Genomic DNA, 22457 nt, shown 5'->3' on the forward strand with positions numbered 1-22457 from the left:
AACAACAACCTTGGTTGAGTACAAAGAAAATATCAAACTTGACTAAAAGTAAAAGTAAGAACAACATTTCTGTAGATGAACCTGCTGAAGGATCAACAATGGCCAAACAGACCAAGGGAGAACACAAGTCTGACCTTTTCTGCCTCCCAGAAGGAACATAGACACATGGCCCATCTCTCACCTCACAACCTGATTGACAGAGCAGTCTCTACCTCATTGGCATTTGGACAAAAACAGGCCACCATGCAGGCTCCTACTCAAGAGGACCCACCTGACACCTGAGGGCCAGAAAGCATGTGGCCAAGTGCTCTTCTTTAAAGAATTGAATAGCAGTGGCTTTCACGATGGCACCAATAGTCCGTGCCACCTGATTCCAGCCTGTCTCGGTTTTAAACAACTGAGTAGCAGCCCACACCAGGGGACAGGGCAACCTGGATGGGAAGGAGCCATGATTGTAAGGGAATCCGTGGCTCTCCTCAGCAGAGACACCATGCCACTCTAAGCCCCAGCAGTCTGACGCATTTTTTTAAATATCTCTTCATTGATTTTACACTTATGTGACTGCATGTTGGACACATTTCAAACCCAACTGCAGGAAACCTGCATTTCTACCTTGTCCCTCCCCTTTTGGTCATAGTAGTCATGTGAAAGAGGCATCTATAAGTCATATTCTTGTTCCCAGAATCCCACTGTCAACTGTTACTGAGCTGTTCAGCAAGGGGGGACAAGGTGACTTGAAAATAACAAAGAAGAATAGGTAAAGATAAAGAACATTTGACCCCTCTTTTTGTGTCGGTATCTGTAAATTCACTTAGGCAGTTCTGCTAATTTGGATCTCTCTGCTTGGGATTCTACTGTGTCTACTGTGTCAACCCCAGTGTGACCCCAGTGTGTCAACCCCCCTGTGTGAGCCCCTCACCCTTACTATTTCCATGGTGATTTCCTTGTGTCCCACAAGAGTGACAACCATTTGCCTTTTATCATGTGCTCCCCCTCCACTGGGCTTACGAAAGAGAGTGGGATTAGAAAACCTCTCTGCGCGAGTGAGGATATTAGCTCTGAAGGAGGTCTGTCATTTACGTGCCAATTCAGTTTAACAATATGTGCATCCCAGATCATTATACCCCTTAGTTGTCCCGTCTGCATGTTTGTTTGATTCCAGAAATCTGTTTATTGTTTTTCAGCCACATCGTAACATTTTTACCTTTGCATCGACATTAGTACAGCAAATATTCATAATTGCCAGTCATGTTGCGTAATTATACCAATGAAAAGCAGATATCAAAACATACTGGCTATTGACAATCAGGGCTCTGAATAGAATTCTCAAATGTGCTCTACTAAATCTTACATACAGCATGATGCATTGACACCGAATGCAAAAGATCCATGCAAGGAAAATTTGGGTCTCTGGTATTACATGCAGGGCAATAGATGCCGCAGTGCCCCTCTAGTCCTTACGCAAAGATCAATACATTTTGCAGAGTTGTTCATGTAAGTACTGGTCCTAGAGCAAGCAACAGATAACAATAATAATGATTACAAGAATGGAGTGCTATTTCTTCAAGTGGTTGACAATTATATAAACGTGCCTACGTGCGTGTGGAAACCCCTCTATGACGCATGTGCGTGCTAACATATGATGGGAACATGTCTAAGCACCAGGTGCCTGCTGTCTGTGTTGAACCCGCCTACACCTTTAGTCCCGTCTGCATGTTTGTTGTTGGGGATGGCAGTTTGTTACAGTAGTACCCATTTCTTTAAGGTAGCATGCCAGATCGACACTGGAGGGGGCTGTGCTGCCTTCCATGCCATAGCAGTAGGCACTTTGAGGAGGCGGGTTTGGGCATCCATGAAGAACTTAAGCAGTTATCATATGAATTTCTTTATTGTTAGGGGAAAAACCTGACTCTTCCCCTCCGGTGCCACCCTCAGGTAGGGAAACCCATCCACTGGCATGGTTTGGGGTAGTCACCTAAGCAGATGTCTCTCAACATGCAGAGGTCAAACCCTGGCCTCCTGCTAGCTGCAGCAAGCAGTGAATGGCTAGTATGCGGTGGGTTGACTTTGACCCTTCCTTTTTGTCAGTTACTTGTGTGCCCTGTAATGTGTGGCTGGTCAGGAGCTAGAAAATAGCACCTGCATAGATGGACCAGTAGCAGAGCTGTCTGACTCTGCTGCTCTGGGAGTCACAGGCCCTCCTGGTGCTACAGGGTATGGCTCATGGTCCAAGCATGTGGAACCTTTTTTTCAACTGTTGAGTTTGACTCCATGAAGGGAAGCCTAACAGGGTTTTTGGTCTGGATCACTGTTCAGGTGCCAGATTGAATGGCCAAAATCCTGCGATGTGATGAAGGTGAGGGCTGGTGTATGCCAGCTAAGGTAAGATGTGTCCACCACCTGATAGCATGTGCACCACTGATTCACCTCACCCCCTCTGTTGGGGAGGTGGAGCATGAGCATGTGCATGTGTGATTCAACCTGAAAGATGGTGATCTATACTTGGGCAGGATGAAGCTGAAGGATACTCTGGTGGGAGGCCATAGCACTCCTTATGTGAAAAGTTTGTTGTTTGATTTGTGTATGGGGCATAAGACTAATTGAACAATGTAATAGCTGGTTCCCTCTGAGGTGTCTCCCAGAATGGGTGCTAGGAAACCCCAGTTTTATCTAGTAAAGCAAATGACTGGAGGTACTGAGAAAAACATCTCAATCTTTGAATAGGTAAAAAGCCCAGCTTACTGGGCTGGCACTTGAGATTAAATGTTTGTGCCCCTTGGGCCACTTTTGGTAACGAGAGTTGGCACTGCAGGCTGAACTGAATACTGGGTTAAGGTGTCCACTGCAGATGCTCATCAGACCTCAGAAAAGTGTTTCTTGACACAGATAGTATGACAGTGACCATGGGAGTTGACATCCACTAATGACTATGTAAAAACTCGCCTGTCAAATTGCTTAGCCCTAAAAATGGATGACGCTGGAGCATCATGCCCATACCTGGCTGTCACAGGGGGAGATCTTGGTAGTTGTAAGAATATTAAAATGAGAACATTGGAAGACAAAGTGAAGAATGGTCTTGTGTGAACACTTGTTTAAAATGAGTCCATTGGTCCGGGGGAAGCTCCCTGAGGAAGCGTTGGGAGATGATCTCCATTGCGTTTTTCCAATCAAAAGAGAATTCTGAGTGGGTTTGTGGAGACCTTGTTTCTGTATGGAAATGTGTGGGCACCCTAGAGTGGGTCAGATCTGAAGACAGCCTGGAGCCTTGGAAAGCATCACAGTTCCAACAGCATCATGTGTGCTCTTTTGGACTTCAAAAATCTGAAGGAGATGGTTTAAATCTCACTCCAGCCCATGCCCATATCCACAGCAGGTCTCTAAGGTGAAAAACCTCTAGCATGTTGAAACAGTGTAAGTAATGGAAGTCTGCAAGCCAGATCAGCAATTGTACAGTGAGGTTTAGTGCTCTGGGTTGGGTCAGGCAGGCTACAATGGGAAGCTGGACTCGACTTATGCTGCTACTGGACAAGGCATCACCTTTTGGAACTGTGGCTACTCTCACTGTGGGCTGGGCTCTTTATTTAGGTCATCCAAGCTGCTGTGGTCATCTCTGTCCATAAACATCTGACTCTTTTAAGCACCCAAATGAAAAACAGAATTCTAATATATTTAGATATATAATAGCACATTTCAGAGAACTAAAAAAAAAAAGACCAGTACACTAAACGGATGCTTCTTGAAGCTATATTGCTCAAAGTGTGTCAAAAAGGCTAAATTTCAAAACCTCTCATGTCATTGTGAAATATTTTAAGGCAGAAAGATGAAGGGGAAAATACAGTACCTATTTGTGACTTTATCCTGGCTCTTGCTATCAACAAGCCATCAAAATTATTGTCCACAGAAGTAATAACACTGCTGACAGAACTTGAAAAGTTACATGAAACAAAAGGAAACGTCAATGTGCTTATGGTTCAGCATTCAGAAGAAAATCAAAATGAATCAGATCAAAGCAACAGACAAAAGAGAAATTCAAGGCTCAACAAAAGTCATGTAATATATACGCAATCAAAGGGTAGCTTGAAAAAATACAAAACAATGTTCAGAAAAGATAAGAATTAAAAACAATACTTTGAATAATCAAAGCTGGGGAAGAGGAAATGACTTGAAAGATCACCGCTGGTAATATTACATGTGTTACAGAGGATGGAAATAAAAAAGATCAATAATTCACCCCAATTGTCCAAATCCCAGAAGAATGGAATTATGAACATCTAAATAAAGAAGGTATAACTCTTGAAATAACAGATGCATTAGAAGGAGCCAATTTAAACAAAACGGCTGGTCCTTGCAATGTTGGCCTAAATGATTAGTACAATGTGCATAAAAAAGAATGAAGACTCCTTACCTGAATTCATATCCATATTATTGGAAAATAAGAAGAGTTTCTGAATCGATAAAAAAGACTCACTCTCTATTATTACCAAATATTTGCTGATAAAAGAAATCAACCATTAAAAACTGTAGACCGTTTATGACATGCATGAAGCGGCCAAAAATATTGACCAGAAGAATTATAAATTTAGCAGACATGAACAAATGATTCTCAGAGGGTGTTGTGAGGACCTGATGCTCCTGCAAAAATTTTATTAAAAAAGGCACAGAAAAACAGACATTCTTACAGTGGCATTCTTAGACATATCAAAAGCATTCAACCCCATCAGTCATCATCACATCTTGCAGAAACTCGAAAAGCAAAGAATAAATATCTGGATTACAAACCTAATAAAAGTCATGCATACATTCTCAACCACACATTTCAATGGAAAAAAACAATGAGTCAGCTAAATAAATACCAATGAAATCTGGGATTAAATAAGGTGATTTACCGACCCACTATTGTTCTGTATTATCATGGATCCTCTATTGTGTAATCTTAAAAGAACAGCAAGGGCATTATTTTTGGTCTGACGGGTTTATAAGCAATTCACTGGTCTTCCTTTATAGATGATGTAGCTGTTCTCAGCAACATATCAGAGGGCATGTATACTAATTTGAAGACCATTGAAAAGTTCAGCAAGAAAAACACCCTAAACTAAACTTTAAAGTACTGATTAACAACTGCAATCCATGTGAATTCACAAACAAAATAATGCAAGTATACACCCTGGAGACGGTGGAGGAGTTGAACTTTGATCCTCACAATGGTCATTCAACAAAGAACAAAGAAAATGAGGTACTAACAGAATGGGATGTAAAGCTAGGCAATCTACCACTTAATCTCACCTACATGGTTGAAATATTCTGTCAATGCCTGAGTCCCAAGCTGTCATGCAAATTAGAAAATGGTAAGTATAAGAGACAAAAAAAGGAAAGTTGCAACCATCATTTTGTTTCTTGGCTAGGCCCCCAGGGAGGAAACATAAATAAAAACAAACAATATGGGTCAGAATAGAGGTATTCAGGCACCATAGGACACAAGGGGGGTCTCTAAGGGACCCCTCATGGACAGAATATTGCCCTGTTCTTTGGCTGATAAGTCGATCTGTGGATCCACTGCAGTCCACAGCGCAACCCCTAGTGTAAATCCACAATGGATCTGCAGATCCAAAGCCAAATGAAAAAAACTCACACACCATACCACCACTACTCATGGCCGAAGGCCGTGTGCAGCGTGGTGTTCGTGCATGTTGTGGTGTTGTCTGTGCATAGTAGTGGTTGCATTAATGCACAGTTTTTATGTATTACTTGACCTTCAAAAAACAGGGAAATTCACAGAAAAAACAAAGGCTACAGGGATGTTATAGTTAGGTTCAGGTTTTACCCACAAAAAACATAGAAATTCTGTAGTTATAGTTATACTTATCTATCAGAAACTATAACTCGTGCCGCGGAGTAACTTTAGGTCACAAGTTATAATTTCTTTACATAGGTATAACTATAACTATAACAATTACTATAACTATAACTATTACTGCTGAATTTCAATGGTTTTGTCTATGTGAATCGTGAACCTAACTATAATGTTCCTGTAACCTTTGGTTTTTTTAGTGTGTGTATATATATATATATATATATTTATATATATATATATATATATATATGTGTACACACATACGCATGGATGGAAAGAGATAGATAGATATATAGATAGATAGATAGATAGATAGATAGATAGATAGATAGATAGATAGATAGATAGATATTTTACCTACTGGTAGTAGCCAGTCGGTAGTTATAGTTAGGAACTAGTTTCCATAGGGAAAGCGTTTTTTGATTTGCTAGTAACTTTGGCACTGTTTGTTGAACCTTCACACAATTTTCACAACTAGTTTGCCACTCACTTCAACTGCTATCTGTAAAATGTTAGGGTGATTGGTCAAGCAGGGCCAAGGAAAAGTGGGAGTGGGGGGGCAAAACACATTTTCCCCATGCAATATCCCATCGGGATTTTAGACAGAACTGCAGCCGGAACCAGTGGACGGAATTACACCACATTTGGCAGAAAGCTAGATCTTGGTATAGAAAGGATGGTTTTGTTAATTGGGTTTATGTAGAGATGCGTCTCCACCATGGACCCCTGTGCCAAGAGCACTGCAGTGATTGGCTGGCTGCAACATAAGAGAAAGGTTGCAGCTGCCATTCTGTCAATCATGACACATTCCCAGGGGTGGGGGAAAGGTGGCTAAATATTAAATAGGACCTAATGGGTCAGGATAGAATTATCCTGATCCAATGGGACTGATGGAGAGGTCTATGAGGAACTCCACATGGGAACAAAATAGTCCAAAATGTTTTTTAGGGCATACAAGATTCACAAATCCTCTGCGGTGTTCAGCATGGCCCCCGTGTGAATCCATGATCCACAGATCCACAGATCCAGACCACAATTAAAAAAGTACACCCACTCACAGACCCACTCACACATTTACTCACACACCTGTTCACTCACTCACACACTACCACACCCATTTACACTCCCACACACCCATACAGCCACTCACACGCCCATTCATAGACCCAAAAAACACTTGCACACTCTCTCACAGACTGACACACCCACTCTCACACCCACTTACACACCCATACAGACACTCATATACCCACTCACAGACCCACATCATGGGGTTAGACGCAGGGCCTGTGGCCAACTCCCAGCAGTGCACGGCAAAAAGCTCTGCACAGTGTGAGGTTGACTGCATACCGCAGTTGGATTAACTTATGGTAAATAAATATTACTTTACATTAAAAAAAACTAGAAATTCACAGAAAAAGACAAAGGTTACAGGGACATTATAGTGGAAAATAGAATTAAAAGAACTTTAAAAATTCACTTAAAAATCAAAGGTTACAGGGACGCTATACTTAGGCTCAGATTTTACATATATAACACTTTATCTCAAGAAACTGTACATCATGCAATAAGGAAACTATACCATACATACTTTAAAGTGTAAATGTTGAAATAATTAAATTCATTTAACATTACTTTCCAGGTGGTGTTATTTTATTTCCCTGCCTCCATTTTCAACAGGAGTGTTTTGCAGTAACTGTAAATGGCCCTATGTGGTGCTTGATGTACTCCAATGCTCGGCTATTGTGCATTTGAGCCAATTGTAGCTTCTTTAGGGCTGTAGTAATTTTAGATGTGATGTGTGAATAGCAGAGGTCTCACTCTTAAGTCAGTGTGTATTCATATTAGCATGTCCCTTACTAAATCCCTCCTTAAGATTCACTAAACCTCTCATTTTTAGTTGTAAGTCTTCTGTATTTTTCCTGGCAGTCCTTCTTGATCCTCCCATATTTAATACTAAACTGTATAGTGAGATGTGCATAGATCTCTGCCACCTTGGCAGAGATCACCACTCGGGAAAGATAGGAGTGGCATAGGCAGAGATCCTCTGATGTCGGTTTGTGAATAGTATTTTGTAGTATGTGAGTAGTACTACAGTAGTACTACTTTTGAATAATTCCTGACTAAGCCATCTCATTAACAATTCACTCTTAAATTCCTGGAAAACAAAGTTCATGAAATTAGAGGAAAATGAATACACTGCACCATTTACATTGAGAGCAACAGTAATTAATACAAGACATACAAATTACTAAGGGAGAATTTGTTTTCTACATTTTAGGATTGCAAAAATGGATGTGAGATGACATTTATCATAACAAAAGACATAAGATTGAAAAGGCTCAACATGATCCTTCAGGTTCTTATGAATAGAGCAATATTACATGGGGCCAGCATGTGGAGAACCTCATATAAAGATTAGCCAAGTTGAACTGAGAAAATCAGATGTAGTATAGATGGTACTGCTGTAGCTTTTAATGTGTCAATCTAATAGAAAAAGTCACAGAAATCACTTAAACGGGCACATAAGAGCAAAGTTAATTACTGTAGTGAACGAACTTAGAAAATTAAACCGCTTTCGAACTATTTCACTGTTAAATTTCATCGTTTCATCAGGGCATGTGGTCACAATGTAATGATGTTGCCCTAAACGATTTAGGCCTGCAATTGGTATTGTGTTTCAAGAAGATTGTCTGTCTCACTACGCTCATGAACACTTGAAAAATGTGCTTCATTCAAATATTCATGGATAATTAGCTTACTAGCAGCATTCAGTCAATGTGCGCAGAATAATATGTTTAGAAAATTTAACAACACTTCTAAAGCGTGGATAGTATGACATATTCAGAAATGTATGTGAATGTTAGGATTTCACTACTAATGTGTATGTGGAGTAGAAACATTGGGCCTGATTACGACCTTGGTGGACGGGATACTCCGTTCCAAACTTGACAGTTATCCTGCCTGCTGTTTACAAGTTCTATAAGATATAATGGAACTTGTAATACAGCAGATGGGATATCTGTCATGTTTGGGACAGGGTATCCCGTCCGCCAAGGTCATAATCAGGCCGTTAGTGTTCAACAGAAGGATAGATTAGATAACAAAAATAGAAAATTCTATTGTACTTTGACAATAATAGATACTCACTGAATAGTAGAAGGTGTATTCTATTGCTATTAGCTTTTAAGAATTCCAAGTTATTGATTTTAATTTTAAGCGTGTATTAGTACATATTTAGAATTATGTCAAAATCAAAGTTAGCGTAGTTCACATTACTGAAATACTAAATTAAATGTACTTTACAAAGCACAGTCAAAATTAGAAAATTCAAAAGTGTGGTAAGCATTAGGCAATGTTAAAATGCTAGGGAAGTATATGTCAGTGAACTTTGATCATTGGATATGTGATTGATGTTCCGCAAGATCAACTTAGTTTGTAGTTGCACTCTGGAATAATCATTGTGGTGTTTAAAAGAGAACCCGATTTGACACAAACGGGAAGCAATAGTAACCTAGAATGAGTCACCGCATAGTATTACAAATAACAAATGCCTTCTTATTTACTTAGTGGTGTGAAAGATTAGATGAATGACACTCTCACTGTGCCTACCCTACTATCCAGCTATTATCTAGCAAAGCCACAGCCTTAAGTTTGTCTGCAGTTGGGCACTGAAAGATGTATGGAAAGTGGGAGGCTCTTGGGCTGCTGGTAAAACATAACTATTCTTCATTTCTTCACTTACCCGGTGAGGCTCGTGGCTACCACCCCACCACCCCCGCCCCTGTGGGGCTGCCTGGCACCTACTGGGCTGAATACGTCTGGGGACAGTGGCAGGTGGTAAGTTTAATTAAGGCAGTACATCTGTTATATAATAATGTAGGTGTTCTAAGGCAAGCTCAGAATGAATGGCAACCTCCCATGGAACAGAAGAGCAAAAGCTCTATTTTATTATGAATGCATGCAAAGAAAGTGGGGACTCATGACAATTCTGACTGTTTGAGTTTCATGGAGGCTGTGTCAGAAATGTTACCACAGGGATAACAGGCTTGGGGTGGCTAAGCATTGATGACATCACATTTTGATTTGTTGCTGCCAGTTCTACCTATCATCCACTAATTGGAAGGTTAGCTGTAGTTGGTCTGTCATGAGACAGGTTCATTTTACTCGACTGAAGATGTTCAATGAACAAAAGTTTTAATACATTTGGTGTATGTGCTTGGCTGAAGAGCCAATAGGATGAATCTACTATCCATGTAATTTTGACTGAATGCTTTTAAGTCAGACTCTCCTAAACCATAAAAACACCTGATCTTCTTCACTCTGCTGTCGGTGGGAAGGACGGAGCACTGTCACGAGGGAGGCATCCTCTACATACATTATGATGCATGACCCACTCCTCATTCCTTGTGCTGCACTGTGCAGGATTGAGGGTATGTTACCCTTGCAGATCAGCATGGTGACCATAGTCCTGAGAGGGGACTGGTAGAGGCAAGCTGATCAGTGGCTTTATGGCCTTGAGCCTTCAGGTCAGCAGCTTCAGTGAGTTTAGATACTCTGGTCAGCAGCTCCAATGGGCCTGGGCTATCTGGTTGGTGGCTGACCTAGGCTATCTGGTTAGTGGCTGGTCTTGGCTGCCTGATATGCATCTGGCCTTGGTTATATGGCAATTAGCTCGCTGTGGCCACCTGGACATTGGCTGGGAATCTGGTTGACAGGTGGTGGAGCAGATGGCTGGATTATCTCTACCTATTGAAGGATGCCTTCTCCTTTGGACTGACTATATCAGAGAAGCCCTAGTGAGACGTTTGTGAAGCCAGAACAAACAACTAGAGCCTGGTACCCATGACCAGGGCACTGGGACCCAGCCAGAGTCACACTCCCAAGCCAGGGCAGGATGCTGCCAGATTGGAGAGGATTTTTGTCTTCCCCTGGTCTCACCATCTCAAATAAGGACCAAAGAGACATCCGTGAAGCCCATGTATAGGCCTCAGGGCTACAGACAAAGGCTGGAACCATCTTCCTTTACCAGGGCAGGGTGATGCCAGAGCAGCGAGGATCGTTATCGTATCTGGGCTGACAGGTTCACAGAAGCCACTGTGAGAGGTAAATGCTTACATGTGGATGCATGGGTTCTGGTCGCCCGAGTCAGGGCTCTATGTATTGGCCAGAACTGCATTCCCTTCCCAGAACACAAACTCAGCAGCCCCATGTTTGCAAAAAACACATCTTCCTGTAACCCTTGTCAACTTTGAAATCACATTTTGACTAAAATGTCACCACTAATGTATCATTTTCAAGGCAAGTCTGACCAGTGGATAAGTATGATTGTGCGAAATCTTGATTATTGTCCATAAACTGCATGCTCATTGTGTATACATAGTGCCCTGAGCCAAGTAGACATAATAGATTTCACATACCCCACTTCTGTCAAGCCTGGTGAGAGGATAGACACAATGGCCCTCATTACGACCCTGGTGGACGGGGGGAGTAGTGGCGGTAATACTGCCAACAGGCCGGCGAAAAAAAATGGAAGTATGACCATGGCGGTTACCGCCATGGTCATCTGCCACTTCTCCACTCCGACCGCTGGGCTGGAGACTTCAGTCTCCAGCCCGGCGGCCGTCACCAGACCGCCGGCGGTATCAGGACCCTGCATACCGCCATGGATTTCGTGTGGCTTGGAACCGCCAAGTAATCCATGGCGGTAGGCACTATCAGTGCCAGGGAATTAGTTCCCTGGCACTGATAGTGGTCTCCCCCGCCCCCCTCCTCCATCCCGAGTCCTCCCCCACACCACCAACCCCCCTACCAAACCCCAAAGGTGGTAGTACCCCACCCCCCCCACATCAACACACCCCCTTCACGCAGACAGACACCACCACCACACATACCCGCACACATACTAACAAATATTGCAGCAGACACAAACAGTCATACACGCACACATACATACAGACATACACACACACATACTCACAGTCACACATACAGACAGACACGCACACATTTTGCAACACACAACACCCACCCCCGCATGCATACATGCATTCACACACCCCCTTCTACACACTCACACCCCCATGCACGCACATATCACACAACACCCACCCATCCCCCTCCCCTAATGGACGATCACCTTACCTGTTCCGGTGATCCTCCGGGAGGGGACAGGATCCATGGGGGCTGCTCTGCCACCAGCACCCTGTCACCAGAACACAACCACACGGAATCATGGGACGTGATTCGGTGGGCGGTGTTCTGATGACGGGGTGGTGGAGGTGGAGCAGCCTCCACTTCCCCACCGACCACCAGTATGGCTGCTGGTGGCTCTCCGTCTGAAAAAGGATGGAGGGCTGCCAGCAGTCATAATGTACTGTGCAGTAAACTGCCTGCACTGGCGGTCTTCAGCGCAGCAGTACCTCGGCGGTCTTTCCAAAAGACCGCCGAGGTCGAAAGGATGGCCAATGTGTTATGTGCCTGTTTTTACCAAAATAAATAATGATTGTCCTCGTATTCTTAGGATTTCAAGTACCACTCTTATGAAACCCAAGAGGGTTATTTCACAATCCAGGGTAATACATAACATACCTGATCATAAAACTTTGTAAACCACCTACACTACTGGCCTTTAGGTATCTTCTGGTTATGAAAATGTAACATCTAAAACAACTGAATTCTCTGTGTTTAAGATCTATCCATCAATTCTCTTGACACTTAGCCATCACTCATTCTGTTATTACATTGACCTGATCTCAATGTTTTGGCTCAATTGCATCTCTTTCCTTCATAAGGACATTAGAGTTGTTCTAGGTGATCATTAGAAGATAATTAATGTCCATGTGGAGTGAACATGTAACTGTACACATAGACCCATTAGAAGTACTTAATGTGATATCTCTTCTAGACCTTTCATCAAGAAATTAGAGATAGACTATCATAGAAAATGTATCCGACTCCTGCAGTCAGGCACTCAAAAGGATATTAATGAAACATTCACCTTGAAAGGTGTATCCAGGGGAATAGAACAACTGTCGTATACATTTCTGACATACATGAAAATTAACCTGAGAAGTATGTGTTGAAAATGGCATACCCTTGAGTAATGTTAGGACATACTCATCAAGGTACTGAGAGGCCCCAGTAACAAAATTGAATTGTTTTGCATAATTCCACAGACTATCTGAATTAAAGATAGCAAATGTCAAGCACTACAACTACCTCGACTCCAGCTGTCATGCATAAAAAACTGAAGAATTGGCTTCTTAACTAGCTCTTAGTCTACGAGTTTAGGCTATTCTAATTGCAATGCCAAGTGGTGAGCCTAAACAAAATTTTACAACTGTCACATCTGCCTATGGTCCATCATCCATTCACTTACGATGATGTCATTAGTAGCCCCATTCACCCAATATATTATAACCTCTGTAGTAGAAACTCTGCACACAAAGACTAATCTCTAAAGAATCTATATGACCTCACAGCTATATTAAACCAGACACATGCTCCTATCTTCTTCTAGCTGTTCATAGCATATACTGCCTTGCTGTCCACCACAGACAAAATTCCCACTCTATCCTCTTAGTTACAACCTTGTAATTCACAATATAGTAGCTTCAGCAGAAACAATGTTATATAAACAAGTCAATTATCGAGGAGTGTGCAAGTCCACACTGTTGATTCTTTGGAAAATACAAAAGGATATATTGATAATTGAAAATAGGGAAAATGTTTGATAGACATGAAGGAATGAGGCAGACATTGTTATTATTGGTAAGATTAAGGTTGACTAATGATCAAGAATGGGGCAGAGTTGGGTCTGCAACTGCAGTCACAAACCGTTGACCAGGTAAAAAAAACACAACTTGAGGAAAGTGGTAACTGATTCTCAAAGGGCAAGGTCTTCTCTTGGGACTCCTTGCCCTTTTTTAATGATGCCTGTACCCTCAAGTGGAGAATGCAGTGGTTTAGGAGACAACTACCTGCTTCACTTGATGGGAAATGTTTTTAAAGTAGCATTGGCTCCTTTAAGGAACGTGGGCTGTTTTAAAAAAAAGTTCCCCATTTGGGGATGCAAACACAAGGACAGGGGTCTACTGTTCCTTGCAGACCACTATTTCTGTTTTCGTAGGAAAATCAGAGGAGGTTGCAACAACCTGCCTAATTATTTTTCTTTAGACAGGTTGCTGCTTGACACTAACGATTTTGGGATGGGACCTAGTGGTGCATAGGTAAAACTGCAAAATTTAAGTTTGGTCACAAAAAGTAATTGCACAGTTTTTGGCCACTTTTTGAGGCCGGTCTTTTAGTAAATCTGACTCTAAGACACCTATAGGGATACATTGTGGCTCATTAGAGTATCATAGGGAGGCAATGGAATGTTATGGGGATGAAATGGAAATTGAGGGGACATTAGAAGACTAAAGCAGTGGCTTGAAAAATGGAGGAATTTGGGGATGAGCACACATGCCAATGACAAGAAATAGGGACTGAATTGGGATGTTAGAAGGCTTCTGGCAAGTCATGAGATATTGATGAAAATCTTTTGCCATTTGAAGCTGACCTGGGGTTTGATCAGGAGTCATAGAAAACTAACATGGAGACAAGACACTGGTGATTTGAATTATTAATATGCAGTAATGTCTGAATGTGCATTGATCTCATGGAGAGTGGCCCATATACACTGTACTCCAAAGACCTCTAAGCCAGTGAAAGCAATGGATAAATTCTAGCTTCAGCAACAAGGCACATCTTGGCACCAGGCTGGAGCAGATGGTCCTGTGGAAACAGTTGCACTCCAGGGGCTCCAAGACACACCATAAAAGCACTGCTCCTGCCCTTTTCATTTTCCTGGCAGAAACCATGGAGCAGACATACACTCTTGGGGCTTTAATGTGTCCTTCCTTGGCATTGTTATTCAACTTGTCACTTAGAAGGCAGACAGCTTGAAACAAGCACAAAACCCAGTGATCTGCCATGCCAAGCAACATCACTGCCCCATCACCAGCTTCATCAGCAAGTTGGAGTACACAGCGTTAGGTCCCCCCCCACAGTACTGCCTGGCCCTGTCACTATTTAGACAAGGACCACTGCACATGTGCACCCTCTGGGTTACTGCTGCACCTGCACCTATGATCCCATCAAAAGCCTGGCTGCATCAACAGTTTGTGTTTTGACACTGGATGTGGAATGAGTGGAAAGGGTCCAAATGCAAGCTGGGTGTGTAGTTTGTGGATTCAGTGGGCAGCGAGGGAGTCATAAACAAGGAGCAAAATATAGCTGAGGCAAATGATGACTGGGAGAGAGGAAGGCACCTACACAAACTGCAATACTTACACCATGCAATGCTGTCCAATTTTGATGCCAGAAGAGATGGAAACATCATGGCCAAAGCAATGTGTCATTTTCAGTGTTATGAGGTACTGTTGTTGGCATTGTAAGATGGCAAAAAAACAGTTATATACATGGCAACCCTGAGGCTCTTTTGCAGTTTATGGATGCATTATAATCCATGCATTACAGAAGAAGCACTTCTAGGGAAATTCAAACCCCCAATGAAATGAATGTATAGCTGTGAAGATGTAACAATCTATTTTATGAATGATTATTACCACAACCAAAGACTATGATTTTGCCTAATCAATATCTGAATGACACTGACAAGAGCCAATACTGAAGTGGTTGATGTACTACCCCTTCCCAAACAAGATTGGTACAAGCTATGCAAAACAGTAAACACATTCTCTAGCCTGACCTGAAAAGAGGACTGTTGCATCAAATATACTTTCTTTTATTTCTTACATAGACAAAAAGAAATGTTATTTTATTTGTATTTTTGTGTATGGTTACATTTGCAGTTGTTATCACTACTTGAATATAATAAGGGACATGCTGTTATAATGTAGTCAAAGTTATAGTGCTTATTAAATGAACTTTGAATTATGAATATGTAATACATTTCACACAAAGAATTTCTTAACATTTGTTTCTATTTTATCAGCCTCTTGTACCTAGAAGCCCCACCAGCAGCACTGCCACGCCATCCAGCACAATCAGCACGCCATCCAAAAGGGACAGTTCTGCACTTCAGGATCTCTACATCCCACCTCCTCCATCAGAGCCTTACACACCGAGGTATGATTCCACTGACTAATAAGTGGTTGTGCTGCACTGTATTGAATATGTAGGCAATCATGGTCTCACCTTTTCACATGTGTATGTGTGTGTGTGTAGCCATTGGAAAAAAAAAAAGGTAAAGTAACGTTATAGTTAGGTGAATTTGTTAGTGACTACGTTAACATTTTGAACTCTAAAAAACAGAAATTCACCAGTTATCATTAGTAGAGTTAACTATAACGTTTGCCCCAACATAACTGCTTATGACCTCACATATTACAACTCTCATGGCATGTTATATGACATGATTTATGACATCACTGATGACATCTCAAATTACATCATTGATGACATCACAGATGGCATCACTGATGAAATCATCAAATGAGTGTACTAGTTTGTTTGATAGTTTACATAGTGGTTGGTAACTACCGGTCGGGGCTTGTGACATTACAAAAAAGCTGGTAATGAGTTTTACATAATGAGCAAAACAAACTGACATAGGAGGTGTTGGGGAGCCCTACTCGAGAAAACTTTGAAAAAAAGAGGGGTAAATGGCACATTTTAAAGCTAATTGTTTGCCTAGGATCACCCAATCTGCTAATTGTTTTGCCTAGGATCACCAAATTTGGTCTAGAAGAGAAGCTGGGATTGATCGCCGGCTTTCCAGATTCAAACAGTACTATTCAGCCATTAGAATGGCATCTCCTCCTACCTTTCAATGACTCACCCACCTCTAGGCTGGTGTGGTAAGAGTACCAGATAGTCTCTAGATGCCTGGATGTGTATTTGTTTTTAATTAGATATAAGTGGAATCGTGTAGGATTGATCTGACGTTTTAATTTTCAAAGCGCTGAGAGCATCACACAAGGCTTTTTAGTGCTAAGAAATGCATACTTCACAAAAAGCAATACAGTACTAAGGATCATTGGCATATATTGAGTCTCCCCTGAAAGGTATTGGAGGTGTGTTGTCTTTCATTTAGTCTAAACATTGGATGGAATGATGCTGATGGAGATTACATACAGTAGAGCTCCTTATTGTTTTTTTCCATTTTATATAGAATGAGTTAGGCCCAAGGGCAGTGAAGTGTTACATGGGCACCAGATCCCACTATGCAAGGTCAGACTCATTTGTTATGGTAAAGGGAAATTAAGACCCTCATTATGAACATGGTGGTCCATTCCGCGCCACCGGCGGTGGCTGCAGAAACCGCCAACAGAAGAGCGGGCCGGACCGCCAAATAATGAAACAAACGAAACACAGGCATCCCGCAAACCACCCACTGCCAGTAGAGGAGTGCCGCCGACAACAGCAGAGTCCGCCCACAGGCCGACGGAAAGGCCCAACCCGCTCCTTAAACAATGAACCACCAGTCTGCCGCCAGTTCCGGAGGGGGAACCACTGCCACGCAAAGCCAGGCAGAAATTAACCAAATATAAGGAAACACTCACCGGAGCCTAACACAACACGCCGAACCAGACATGGATAGAGAGCTGCAGATCATGCCAGCCCTGCTCCTTGCCATATACCTCCACGACCGAGACCGCCAATGAAGGCGACGACGGTAACTACCACAACCTATGACACAAGGGAAGAAAGGGCTATGCCACATACCCACCCACCCTGCAACGCCCCAACCCTTCACAGGACACGTCATACACCCCACAGCAAGAGGTACTTACCCGACACAAGGCTAATTCAACTTGACCATTGTACACACAAATGCCCCACACCCATGAACAATGAAACAAAAGACCAGGGTTCAACGACGTGCCACCGAAACACAGGCGACACAGAAACTTTATTGCTGAAGCTCACAGGTCCAAACATGGCTAATGTCCAGCCCATATGGCTACAATCGCCATGGGCCACAATGGAGCCAACCTGACTCCCACAAGTGCATGGTGCTCCACCTAATGGGGCAACATATGGGCATCCAGGCACCTCATGGAACGGGGGCAGGGGTAGGTGGGGGTGGTGATTTGCGACGGGGTTGGCCTTGGACTTTCGTTTGGAAGGTGGAGGGGGGATGGGTTTGTCCTTTGAAGGGGGTGGTGGCTGTTTCGATCGGTTGGAGCCAGATGGACTCAGCTCAGTCCGGGGCTTCTTTTTATCTGGGGAAGGGGCACGGGAATGTGAAGGGCGGACAGGGGTGGGCAGTGATGTGGAAGGAGTGGTAAGGGCAAGGAGATGGGCACATTTGGAGACAAGATGGGGTGGGCCAGTGGGTTTGAAGAGGTCAGCACGGGAGAGGAAAGGTTTTTTGGGAGAAATTGGGGTGGTCGTCGATGAGGGCGTGGGAGTGGAGGCAGAGGGTGTGGTTGTATGTGGAGTAGGCGTGCGTGAAGTGGGTGCAGGTGACTGGACAGTATGCTGTGGTGTGGTGGATGTCTGATAGGTGGGTGTCTTGGTGCGTTTGTGTGTTTTTGGCAGAGGGGGGTGGACACAGTGGGAGAAGACAGACAGCTAGTGTGGATGTATGTTGTGTGGGTGTCTGTAAGTCTAGTGAGTGTGCTGGATGTGTCAACTACAGTAGTGGTGGTGAGTGCAGGTGTGGTGTATGAGGTGCATGTATGGATGTTTGCTATTGTGGTGAGTGCAGGAAGAGTAGCAGCAACAGTGACTGAAGGTGCAGTGCAAGAGGGTATGGATGTAGAGGGGACAGACAGGGAGGCGGAAGAGGTGGGCACACTGGGGGAAGTGGATGTTGTTGTGTGTGCATGTGTCTGTTGGCTGTGTGAATGCTTGTGGTGGGAGGTGTGGTGCTTGTGTTTAGAAGTATGTTTCTTGTGTGTTGATGTGCTTGACTTCGTTTCTGAATGTGTGCCTTGGACGGGTGAAGGTGGTGGGGTGCTGGAAGGGGTTGAGGAGGTTGGAGGGGGACAGAATGGCCAGGGAAACTGTCTGCCGTCCGAGAGGAGGCCAGAGCCTGAAAAGATTTCTGTAGGGCAGACATGGCACCATGAATGCCATCCAGATAGGCATTTGTCTGCTGCACCTCTGATGCTAGCCCCTGAATGGCATTGACGATGGTTGTCTGCCCTACAGAGATGGTTCTCAGGAGGTCAATAGCCTCCTCTGTGAGGGCAGCAGGGCTGACTGGGGCATGGAAGGAGGTACCTTGGGCGAAGGGAACACCCACCTTTCTGGGTGGGCAGGCACAGGCAACTCGGTGGGGAGCAGAAGGGAGGGCGGTGATGGAATGGGGGTGGCGGAAGATATCACAGTAGTGGTGTGGCCACTAGGGTCCGCCACTGCCGGGGAGCCCCCATTGGAGGAGGTCTCTGAGTCTCTACCTTGTGTGGTAGTTGCCTCCCTGTGGAACTCCCCACGCCCACTGGTCCCCTGGGCGTCGGTTGTCTCTGCCTCCGAGGATCCGTGGGCTGCTGCCTCCCCACTTGCCGGTGCCTCAGCTCCCTCGCCAGATGTTGATGCTGTTCCAAAACAACACAAGAGAACAGGGATGGGGAGACAAAACAATAGAGACACTTGTAAATAGCTGAATGAAGGTACATAATGGCCAAGCATACACCCACCCAGAACACACACTAAACAGGCAGCACCGTGCACTATGGCCATGACCATACCCCTGACTACTGACCAGAGTACTGCTGTACACCCATCCCCTGGAATACCTAAGGATGCGACGTATGGGAGACCTGCAAAGACACCCCTACACCCTTTGGGGACCATAAAGTTGATGGACACCAGTCAAAGTCCCTGCCTCTAAGCAGCATGAACCCTAATGCACACCCAGACATCCTTCCAGACTGAAGTCTGTGAAATGATTACTCACCCCCTTGTGACTGCTGTGCAGCCTTCAAGCGTCCATCCAAGTCTGGGTACGCCACCGCCAGGATCCGTCCCATGAGGTGGGTCAGTGGCCGACGGGCACCCCTTCCACGTTGGGAGGACTTCCCCAGCTGGGCTTCACTGATCTAACGCACCCAGTGCCGCAGGTCCTCCCACCTCTTTCGACAGTGGGTGCTTCGCCGGTTGTAGACCCCCAGGGTCCACACCTCCCTGGCGATGGCATGCCAAAGTGCCCTCTTCTGGTGGGCGCTGACCTAAAAGGGTGATACAGAAATGGAACACAGAGGTCAGGCACTTGCACAATAGGAACAGCTGGCTAATCGTCCACTATGGGACGGACAGTACTGTCAGACATACATGAAATAGGCGCGCAGCATGCCATGCTCCATGGCCCATGCAGGCACAGAGGTGCACACATATATCCAATCAACACCATCCATTACACACACACACTGCCCCCAAACCCAGACTCACCTGTAACTCTGGCCGTCCGTACAGTTTTGCGTACAGGGGCAGGACCCCGCCCACTAGCTTCTCCAGTTGCTCCTGGGTGAAGGCCGGAGCTCTTTTCCCTGCGACACAAGGCACATCCACAGCTAGAGGCAGGCCACAGCAGTACACACAGTGGAGTACCTGTCCGCACAAGATCAGGGAGTCAAGTGAATAAACGATGACAGACGCGCGTACTTTCTGCGGCGGTGTGCACCGTCACCGCCAGCGGCAATCATGATACGCCAGGATTCCCCATTGCCATCCATGTTAACCAATGAGGGTGTGAACGGCGGTAAACACCGCCGTAATGCTGTGACGTCAACCGCTAGCGGTATGATGTCACTTCCACAACGAAAGGGCAGATTTACAGTGGGCAGACATTTTGCCATGACCTACGCATCTAAAATTAAACACTTCTCACAATGCAGGCCCTACTAGCCACATTAAGCACCTAGGCCTCTGTCAAGTCACTATTGTAGCACACATGAAAAACTCTGTTCCCTCCTTGTGATGTGCATATATATCTGTCAGGTAGCAGTTACTGTAGAGACACTCCAATGAACAATGCAGTGCACAAAAGATGAAATGTGTGCCTATGTATGTGTCTTCATCACACCTTTTTTAAACCCCTCATAGGTACTGAACCTTGTGGTGAGGGAGGGCACCATCGGACCACTAGTGGATATGAGCACCATGGTGGAGCGTCATATCATCATCACTTATAGACTCACACGTGCAACAATTCAGGAACTTTGTGCTTTTCTGGATCCTGCACTAACTCCGGGAAATCGTAATCAGCATGCCATCCCAACTGAAGTGCAGGTGCTCTCTGCACTCCATTTTCTGTCTACAGGCTCTTTTCAAGTGACAGTGGGCATGGGTGCCGGATTTTCACAGCCAGTGTTCAGCATGGTACTGGCAAGATTTCTGAATGCATTTGTATGACATCTGCAGTCCTATGTGAGGTTTCCCCAAAGTACTGCCCTCCCTGCCATCAAGTCGGAATTCTATGCCTTTGCCAAAATACCCCATGTGATAGATGCCATTGATGGCACCCACATACTGATCATCCCCCCAAGAGTGAGTGAACAAGTGTACAGAAATAGAAAGAACTTTCACTCCATGAACATTCAATTGGTATGTACTGCAGACCAATACATCTCACATGTTAATGCCATGTTCCCAGAATCAGTCCATGATTCCTTTGTGTTGAGGAACAGTAGTGTGCCACAGAAGATGGAACAACTCCAAGAGGACGGAGGGTGGATCATAGGTAAGTGTGCCTGTCACTAACTGACACATTGCAGAGAAGCAGCCTGTCTGACTAAGGGGCATAACAATGCCGACTCTGTATTGCACCATTTTCGAGGTGATTCTGGCTATCCAAACTTGCGTTGGCTCCTGACACCAGTGAGGAATCCCAGGACGGATGCAGAGAGGAATTACATTGAGGCCCATGGACGAACTAGGAGGGTGATAGAGAGAACTATAGGTCTCCTGAAGGCTAGATTTCATGTCTACATATCTCTGGGGGTTCCCTGGCCTATGGGCCTGAAAAGGTGTGTTGAATAGTGGTGGCCTGCCGCATGCTGCACAACGTGGCAGTGAGACATTCTATCCCCCTCTTGGAGATGGAGGGTGATGTAGGTCCTGATCAGCCATCTCATAGAAGGGAGGACAGTGATGATGATGATGAGGAAGGGGAATATGTCAATTCCAGGAACCAACTGGTACAACTCTACTTCCAGTAACTGTGTGGAACTTGGGCCTGACATTGGGGTTTGTGACACAGACTGTCAGAGTGGTCAGTCATATAGGGGGGTTGCTAATGATATGCAATACATGGCCCACTTCTGCATGGGACAGATTGAAAATATATGCTTTTCCTCATTGCCACCAATTTGGCACACAGGACTCCCTCCATGCACAGAGTTGACAATAACATAGTTCTCAGCCAGTTGCATCCATACTTCACTTTGTTCACAATTTAACACAGGAGGCAGTGTTACAGGTGTGATATGTGTTTTATTGTTTGCAGTGAGTGAATAGTACTATTTACAGTGATGGCAAGTGGTTTGGGGGGGGGTCCTCAAGACCAACATGGTGGCAGCCTTGTTGGTACTAATGATGGGTCCTTCTTGTCTTACAGTAGTTCATATTGCCTCTTAGGAATGTGTGGTTG

The 22457-nt window shown here is 44.3% G+C and overlaps 1 protein-coding gene across 2 annotated transcripts in view; it reads left to right on the forward strand.

Moving 5' to 3' along the window:
* Positions 1–22457, forward strand: part of CNKSR2 (connector enhancer of kinase suppressor of Ras 2) — a 1907760-nt gene that overhangs the window by 1324188 nt on the left and 561115 nt on the right. For both annotated transcript variants that reach the window (XM_069204730.1, XM_069204731.1), the window contains one exon: positions 15852–15985. In XM_069204730.1, coding sequence (XP_069060831.1) covers positions 15852–15985 — 134 coding nt within the window. The remainder of the gene's footprint in view (positions 1–15851; positions 15986–22457) is intronic.

This window comes from Pleurodeles waltl, chromosome 8, assembly GCF_031143425.1.
Source record: "Pleurodeles waltl isolate 20211129_DDA chromosome 8, aPleWal1.hap1.20221129, whole genome shotgun sequence".
In the NCBI taxonomy this organism is placed as follows: Eukaryota; Metazoa; Chordata; class Amphibia; order Caudata; family Salamandridae; genus Pleurodeles; species Pleurodeles waltl.